A 9,579-nucleotide genomic window follows, 5' to 3' on the forward strand; every position below is an offset into this window, starting at 1 on the left:
TCCCCCTGGATCCTGGGGCCTCCTGTTATGCCTCAGGGAGAATTGCAGGACTGGAAGGGACCTCAAGAGGTCATCAAGTCCAGACTCCTGGACTCATGGAAGATATAAGTATTATTGAGACCATTCCTGACAGGTGTTTGTCTAACCTGCTCTTCAAAATTACACTGATGGAGATTCCACAACCTCCCGGGGCAATTTATTCCAGCACTTAACCACCCTAACGGAGAGGAAGTTTATATCCTACTGGAAGGATGCAAGGAAATTCCAAGTATGCAGCCTTGTAGACTCTCCCTTTCCGAGCTTGCACCCTGGGTGTGTAATGCAGGAAAGGGGGCTGCCGGGGAGAAATCTGATCCTCTATTAAGTATCAGTATTATTACTATTATTTATTTCAGCAAGATCACAGCTGTGACAGCATCATCATTACCGCTCAGCTGCCCCCGAGGGACTAATCCGAACAATAGGAACAGTGATGAGAAGCCCAGTTTCCAGGAATAGAGCCTGCAGCAGGGCTGGAGCTGCAGTCCAGTTGGGTAGGATCACCGCAAATCCCCTGTGATTTGGCCTTGTCAAGGTTCCTCCCCCACTCTGAACTCTAGGGTACAGATGTGGGGACCTGCATGAAAAACCTCCTAAGCTTATCTTTACCAGCTTAGGTCAAAACTTCCCCAAGGTACAAAATATTACACCCGTTATCCTTGGAATGGCCGCTACCACCACCAAACTAATACTGGTTACTGGGGAAGAGCTGTTTGGACGCGTCTTTCCCCCCAAAATACTTCCCAAAACCTTGCACCCCACTTCCTGGACAAGGTTTGGTAAAAAGCCTCACCAATTTGCCTAGGTGACTACAGACCCAGATCCTTGGATCTTAAGAACAATGAACAATCCTCCCAACACTTGCACCCCCCCTTTCCTGGGAAATGTTGGATAAAAAGCCTCACCAATTTGCATAGGTGACCACAGACCCAAACCCTTGGATCTGAGAACAATGAAAAAGCATTCAGTTTTTACAAGAAGACTTTTAATAAAAAATAGAAGTAAATAGAAATAAAGAAATCCCCCCTGTAAAATCAGGATGGTAGATATCTTACAGGGTAATTAGATTCAAAACATAGAGAACCCCTCTAGGCAAAACCTTAAGTTGCAAAAAAGATATACAGACAGAAATAGTTATTCTATTCAGCACAATTCTTTTCTCAGCCATTTAAAGAAATCATAATCTAACACATACCTAGCTAGATTACTTACTAAAAGTTCTAAGACTCCATTCCTGTTCTGTCTCTGGCAAGAGCAGCACACAGACAGACTCAAACCCTTTGTTTGTCTCCCTCCTCCCAGCTTTTGAAAGTATCTTGTCTCCTCATTGGTCATTTTGGTCAGGTGCCAGCGAGGTTACCTTTAGCTTCTTAACCCTTTACAGGTGAGAGGAGCTTTCCCCTGGCCAGGAGGGATTTCAAAGGGGTTTACCCTTCCCTTTATATTTATGACAGGCCTCCTGCACTTTGCCATTGGCCGTGACGGGGGTTACAGCTGGTGCACACTGAGCCAAGCAGCTGAGGTTCCCTGATGGCCAAGTGACCCCCCAAGGGAATATGCAAACCTGCTTCATAAAGACAGCTGCCTCCCTATCTGAACAGAGACTGCCTGCTGCCCGTGCTACCTCCCTGATGACTCCTTGTCCTTTAGGGTGAAGACCTCTGGTGTCAGCAGCTCCCCTTCTAGTAGGAATTGGGTACGTTGGCAGGTTTTGCTACCTTACAAATGCAAAGTGGAGGGGAAAGGCTGAAAGCTGTTTCCATTTGCAGATGTTCTGTGCAGCAGCAGAGGACTCAGCTGGGCTATCGGGGTGGCTCAGGGAAAGGCTGGTGGACTGGTAGCATGGGGAGCTTGGGAACCCCCCCCACCCCCACTACACCTGCCCATGCTCCTCAGTGGGTTATTGAAGCTACACATAAATCTGACATTCAAAGCGAGCCTGGAGTTTTAAAAAAACACAATATTCCAAATGAGGCTTTCTCAGTGGGTCCCGTTTCTGGAGGTGCAGTGTGTTCTGGGCCCGATCCTGCCAGGGGCTGAGCAACAGGAGACCCCAGGGAATATCAGTTAATAATTCAAAAATTGCCACAGGTTTATTTGCTTTTGGAAATTGAATCAGCAAATACATTTTCAAAGGTTTTATTATTTGGATCGATTATGAATGCAAGTATTCAGAGCTGTGTTGCTCTGTGGTAACAGGTGAGATAAGGCATATTTCTGTTTCCTGAATGACTGAGGGCTCCAGCATTTCTCCTCTGTAGATACCACTAAGAGTTACAGGGATACCTGCATCTCACCCCCCCTCTCTGGTCTACGAGTGCTAGATGTCAGGTAAAGTAGCTACTTTCACATGTGAAATGAAGTTCCATTTCCATGAATACTCATGCATTTATCTTTGAAATCTGTGTCCTCCAGACCCTCATCGTGGCTGAATAACAGGTGCTGGGGTTACTATGTACAAGAGAAGTTTCAGAGTAGCAGCCATGTTACTCTGTATCCGCAAAAAGAACAGGAGTATTTGTGTCACCTTAGAGACTAACAAATTTATTAGAGCATAAGCATTCGTGGGCTATAGTAATGGCCCACTTCATCGGATGCATAGAAGAATATATATATATATACAGAGAAGGTGGAAGTTGCCATAAAAACTGTAAGAGGCTAATTAATTAAGATGAGCAATTATCAGCAGGAGAAAAAAAAACTTTTGCAGTGATAATCAAGATGGCCCATTTGGACAGTTGACAAGAAGGTGTGAGGATACTTATCATAGGGAAATAGATTCAATTTGTGAAATGAGCCAGCCACTCCCAATCTCTATTCAAACCCAAGTTAATGGTATCTAGTTTGCATATTAATTCAGGCTCAAGAGTTTCTCGTTGGAGTCTGTTTTTGAAGCTTTTCTGTTGCAAAATTGCCAACCTTAAATCTTTTACTGGGTGGCCAGAGAGGCTGAAGTTCTCCTACCGATTTCTTAAATGTTATGATTCCTGATGTCAGATTTGTGTCCATTTATTCTTTTGCATTGGCCAATGTGCATGCAGAGGGGCATTGCTGGCATATGATGGCATATATCACATGGGTAGATGTGCAGATGAACGAGCCCCTGATGGAATGGCTAAAGTGATTAGGTCATATGATGGTGTCACTTGAATAAATATGTGGACAGAGTTGGCATTAGGCTTTGTTGGAAGGATAGGTTCCTGGGTTAGTGGTTCTGTTGTGTGGTGTGTGGTTGCTGGTGAGTATTTGCTTCAGGTTGTGGGGCTGTCTGTAAGCAAGGACTGGTCTGTCTCCCAAGATATGTGAGAGTGAGGAATCATTTTTTCAGGATAGGTTGTAAATCTTTGATAATGCGCTGGAGAGGTTTTAGTTGGGGGCTGAAGGTGATGGCTAGTGGCGTTTCTTTGTTGGGCCTGTCCTGTTGTAGGTGACTTCTGAGTACTCTTCTGACTCTGTCAATCTGTTTTTTTCACTTCAGCAGGTGGGTATTGTAGTTTTAAGAATGCTTGATGGAGATCCTGTAGGTGTTTGTCCCTGTCTGAGGGATTGGAGCAAATGTGGTTGTATCTTAGCGCTTGGCTGTAGACAACGGATCGTTGGGCCTGGTTCTGGTTGAATTTACACTTGTAAATCTGGAGTGATGCAGTTGAAGTCATAATTACCGAATTAAGAAATTGGCCCTAAGAATGTACCCCTCTACTGCAAAGAGACAGTGGCATAATATATAATCTGAGGAGTGGAGAAAATTATATATATATATATATATTAGGCAAGGAAACCATGGGTGGTGGAGAACCCCCAACTGGAGGAGGCAAGCCCCCAGCCCTGCCCCTTCCACCCAAGGACCCACCCCTTCCACAACCCCCCCCATGGAGCCAAGCCAGCCCTCATCCGTAGCAACAGGCCATGCCCCAGACTAGTGCCTCCAGCCCCAGAGCACGCCAAGCTCCCCAGCCTCCTCCCTCCCAGTGTGTGGGACAGCCCCAGCCTTTCTGGCCCTGCAGCTTGGGGAACAGGCAGCCATGCGGACCCAGGCGCCAGCCCCAGCACCAGACCAAGAGCAGCCTGCCTCCCCTTGCCTTCCTTACATTCTGCCCATGAAGGAAACACATTAACAAATAGCTTCAATGCAGGACAGATAAATACAATGACCATGTTCACTATGCACCTGCCATGTGTTTACACACATGTCATGGTACATTGGGCCACAATCCAAAGTGGAGGGCCAGAAAGGGTGTCAGTGGAAAGGTCACAACTGTAAAATTGCAAAGTGCCCAATTAGACTGCGGAACTCCCAATCACAAGATAGCAATGGCCCAAGAGCTTAACAGGTTTCAAACAGGGACTGGATGTTTATATGGGTAAACAGAAAATCCAACTACAGTAGTGAGGACTTAACAAAAAAGCTCTTAGAAGGGCTCTAAACCTGCCTAATTTGTACTACAATATATGCCTAATTAGTGGGTCTTGGGGAGAAACTTTCCATGGGAGCAGGTTATCTCACAACTACCTATTTCAGGGCTTCTTTCACCTTCTTCTGAACCATCTGGTATTGGGCATTGAATACGAGCCTAGATGGACTACAGGTCTGATCTAGTCTGGCAATGCCTACGTTCCTATTGATGGTGTAAATCCAAGACCATGATTTAGGTAATATTCCTTGAGCTCCTAGGAGACTCTAGACTTGCACTGAGATCAGAACCATGTCTCATTAAATATCATCTACTCTCATGCGTTGTTTTTTTTTGCCTTTCAGGAAGGATATTTTAAAACTCCTTGGACCTCTCCGGTATATTATGTCAGCTGTCAATGACACCAAATTCAGGTCTGCAGTGTTCCTTCTCACTGGGATACCTGGGCAGGAAGACGTCCATCTCTGGATCTCTATCCCCTTCTGCTTAGTGTATGTTATTTCAATAGTAGGAAATTCAGTCATTCTGTTTATTATAAAAACAGATCAAAGCCTCCATGAGCCCATGTACATTTTCCTTTCAATGTTGGCCATCACAGACCTTGCCTTATCCATATCCACCATGCCTACAACCCTGGGTATATTCTTGTTTAACTCTAGGGAGATCAGCCTGGATGCTTGTTTTGCCCAGCTGTTCTTCATTCACTCACTTTCTTTCATTGAATCATCGGTACTCCTTCTGATGGCCTTTGATCGATTTGTTGCTATCTGTAACCCACTGAGATATGCTTCTATCTTAACCCTTTCGAGAATTGGAAAGATGGGACTGGTGTTTGTGCTAAGAGGAGTGGCTGTTATATTCCCACTCCCCTTTCTCCTTAAACAGTTCCGATACTGTCGAGCCAATGTCCTCTCTCATTGCTACTGTCTGCACCAAGAGGTCATGAAGATGGCTTGTTCGGACATCACAGTCAACTGCATCTATGGCTTCTTTCTTACAGTCTCCATGGTGGGGTTGGATTCACTGCTCATCTTCCTCTCATATGTGATGATCCTCAAAACAGTGCTGAAAGTCGCATCCCGTGCGGAGTGCCTTAGGGCCTTGAACACATGTGTCTCCCATCTCTGTGCTGTCCTACTCTTCTACACACCAGAGATTGGTTTGGCTGTGATACACAGATTTGAGGAGAGCTCTCCTCCATTCCTCAAGGTTCTCCTGGGCTACATCTCTCTGTTTGTCCCACCACTTATGAACCCAATTGTGTACAGTGTGAAAAGCAAACAGCTTCGTGCTAGGATAATCAGGGTGTTTGTCAAGTGAAGGGTCAATTCATCACTTGGCTCCAGGGCCAGTGACATGGGAGATGAAAAACACGGGCCATGACCACCTATTCTATTCAGGACCTTACATCCGAGATGACATGATCTACTGAACTCCACTCTGTAAAGAGAGGTTCAGATTGGGTATAAGGCCTGCAAGAATGGGAGAGGGGCTGGTGAGGGAGGCTAGCAGACTGGGGGAAGGAGACCAAGGCAGGTAGCAGCTTTTACAATCTGTCTGTGTTCATGGAGAGCCGGTGGACCAGTGAGATGTTTGCTCATAAAGAGCCATATCGGTGCCTGCTCCAACCTCACAATTCCTCTTGATAGAGTCAGTAAAGAGAAGGGACGTGGATGTTGTTCCCCATTGTACCTGACCTGTCACTGTTCTGTCTCTGGTTAAACACCCATGAGCCAGGGAAAAAGCTGAGAAATGTTCTGCAGTTCCAGTCGTCGCCTTTCCTGAGTGCTCCTGGTACCGCGTGATCCAACAGCTAAGTTCAGGGGCTATTCAAGTGACACAGTCACCCCCCTTTCCCTCTGCCCTCAGCCAGGTGCATGTGTCTGTGTCGTGTCAGAGACGTGGTTAAAGCAGGAGCCCCAGGAGCAGTAATTTAGGCAGCTCCTCTCCCATTGATGGCTGTGCACCTGATGAATCCACCCCCATCTGACTGTAATGCAACTGAGGCAGAGCAGTGCTGCGTGTGTTATTAGGAAATGGAGAAACTTTTGTGAATGAGGGAGCCTGAACAGGAAGGCTGGGCTCCACCTAAGCCAAAATAGAACCAGATTGCTAGCGCTTAACATTAAGAAGGTCGTAGAGCCATTTATAAACTAAGGGCTGGGGGACAGCTGAGAGGTGCAGAGGAGAACATACTTTGGACAGCGACACCCGTTAGGGAGGATAGATTAATGGAGATTCTCTATTTCCTAGTAAGGAGGAGAGGATGGAAGATGATAAAATACAGGTAGGATCTGTTGAGAAAAAATCCAATTCAAAAAAAGTCCCTTTCAATTACATCACGTAATGCAGAAAGCTAAATAATAAGATGGGTGAACTAGAGTGCCTCGTATTAAATGAGGATATTGATCTAATAGCCATCACAGAAACTTGGTGGAATGAGGATAATCAATGTGACACAGTAATACCAGGATACAAAATATACTGAATGAACAGAATAGGTAATGCTGGTGAGGGAGTTGCACTATATGTGAAAGAAAGTGGACCATCAAATGAAGGAAAAATCCTCAATGAAGCAAACTGTATCATAGAATCTCTATGAGTGGAAATTCCATGCTCTAATGTTAAGAATACAGTGGTAGGGATATATTACTGACCACCTACCCAGGATGGTGATAGTGACTGTGAAATGCTCAGGGCGATTAGAGAGGCTATTAAAATTTTAAAAAAATCATTAATGATAATAATGGGGGATTTCAGCTGTCCCCATACTGACTAGGTACATGTCACTTCAGGACAGGATGCCAAGATAACATTTCTTGACACCATAACTGACTGCTTCTTAGAGCAGCTAGTCCGGGAACCCACAAGATGTTGTGAAGGCCAAGTCTACAACAGGGTTTAAAAAAAACTAGATAAATTCACGGAGGACAGACCCCTCAAAGGCTACTAGCCAGGATAGGCAGGGTTGGTGTTCATAGCCTTTGTTTGCCAGAAGCTTGGAATGGGTAACAGGGGTGGAACACCTGATGTTTGCCTGTTCTGTTCATTCCTTCTGGGGCACCTGACACTGGCCACTGTCTGAAGACAGGATACTGTGTTTGATGGACCTTTGGTCTGACCCAATATGGCCTCCATAGAGCTGGATAATAGCCCTAACCTGCCTCACAGAGTTGGTGAGAGGATAAATACATTCAAAAAGTTATGTGTGAATGTGGATCTGACACACAAGAGACCTTGCAAGAGACTCAGACCCAGATTCCCTCCCTGGCCCTCTGTTTGTGCAGCCCTAGCAATGCAAAGGGGTGAAAATGGTACTCAGCTCCCGCACAGAAGCACGGCTGGCTCCTATCCCAGCCCAGCCCATTCACTGTAGGGTGACCACCTTCTCCAAAGGAAAAAGTGGGACACATGCAGAAGCCCCACCCCCTCTGTGACCCCCAACTATGCCCCTCTATTTCTCATTTGACGACCCTCTCTCTGCCCCGTCCCTTCCCCCAACACCCCACTTCTGACACTCCTCTTTACCTGAGGCATCTGGCTGGGAGAAAACTGTCTGAGCACAAAGATCAGCTTCATGTAACCTGTAACATGACCATGGCTCAGAGCTATGGTGACTGGGCCCATGCTCACAGAGGTTTCAGCAAAGGCTGCTTCCACAAGAAAGGGGCAAACAGAGGGGAAGATGCTCTTAGGGACACTGGGAAACTAGGCTGGGTACCAGGAGCTCCTTGGCATCCGAAAAGAACGTAAGTTGGGCCAGTTCTGTTCCTGTATCTTCAGAGCAAACCTGTCTAACCTAACAGGCAGCTCTCATGTGTCTACATTCATCTGTCTCATGTATCACTGCAAGCTATTTTTTAACCACTTTTCCTAATGCTTTTTTCTGCTTGTTAATAAACCTATTTGTTTTAAGGAGGCTGGGGTGACTGTATCGCGCTGGTCACAAGCACCCGAAGGGAAGAAACTGAGGAGTGCAGTCAGACCTGCGTGGTGAGAAGCATTTAGCATAGAAGGGGTATTGTTCCCAGTTCAAAGAGTGGGACAACATGAGATTCCCCTAAAGAAGGGAGGGGAAAGGGACCATATATCTTTGTTTTACTGTGACAATACCAGTTCTTCTTGGTGAGCGTCTATCCTTGAGTGCCTTTGAATATTCAGAATAGCAGCTTGTTCAGCTTGCAGCCAAGATAAAGATCCACTCAAGACAATGATTCATAGAGTCAAAATATTAAAGGCCAGAAGGAGCGAATAGATTAGAGGTATAGAACAGCTTCCGTATGAGGATAGATTAATAAGACTGGGACTTTTCAACTTGGAAAAGAGGCAACAAAGGGGGGATATGATAGAGGTCCATAAAATCATGAGTGGTATAGAGAAAGTAAATAATAAAAAGTTATTTACTTGTTCCCGTTATATAAGAACTAGGGGCCTCCAAATGAAATTAATAGCTAGCAGGTTTAAAACAAACACAAGAAAGTATTTTTTTCATGCAACACACTGTCAACCTCTGAACCTCCTTGCAAGAGGGTGTTGTGAAGGCCAATACTATAACAGGTTCAAAAGGAAGCTAGATAGATTCATGAAAGTTAGGTCCATCAATGGTTATTAACCGCGATGGGCAGGGATGGTGTCCCTAGCCTTAGTTTGCCAGAAGCTGGGATTGGGTGACAGGGCATTGATCACTTGATGATAACCTGCCTTTTCATTCCCTTTGGGGCACCTGCCATTGGCCACTGTCAGAGGACAGGATACTGGGCTTGATGGATGTTTGGTCTGACTCACTATGGCCATTCTTATGTTCTTCAACTCATGCTGCGAAAACTGGTAGATGCCAGTTATGTGAATAGAAAAAAAATCTCCCCTTTACTGGAGGAATCTAGGGGGGAAGGATGTAAAACATATATTCCAGGCAAAGTTCACTCTTTGCCAATAAGTAATGAAATTGCATTTGGATCATGGGAAAACAGAATCAAATGTCAAAGCTCAAATACAATCTAAAGCATAAGAATAAGGAAAAATATAAAGCCAGTATCCGAATTAAGGTTTTGGATAATGTCAAAGTTATTCATACATATTTTAAAGTAGAGGTAAAGGCAATGACAGTGGGGGAGAGGGGGAACCACGA

General features: G+C 45.3%; 1 protein-coding gene across 1 annotated transcript; it reads left to right on the forward strand.

Moving 5' to 3' along the window:
* The first annotated feature begins 4,835 nt into the window (after positions 1 to 4,835).
* LOC125633269 (olfactory receptor 51G2-like) lies at positions 4,836 to 5,771 on the forward strand. Its single transcript, XM_048842329.2, has one exon. The coding sequence runs from the start codon at positions 4,836 to 4,838 to the stop codon at positions 5,769 to 5,771; it is 936 nt and encodes a 311-aa protein (XP_048698286.2).
* Positions 5,772 to 9,579: the final 3,808 nt, after the last annotated feature.

This window comes from Caretta caretta, chromosome 1 (assembly GCF_965140235.1).
Source record: "Caretta caretta isolate rCarCar2 chromosome 1, rCarCar1.hap1, whole genome shotgun sequence".
Taxonomy (NCBI): domain Eukaryota; kingdom Metazoa; phylum Chordata; order Testudines; family Cheloniidae; genus Caretta; species Caretta caretta.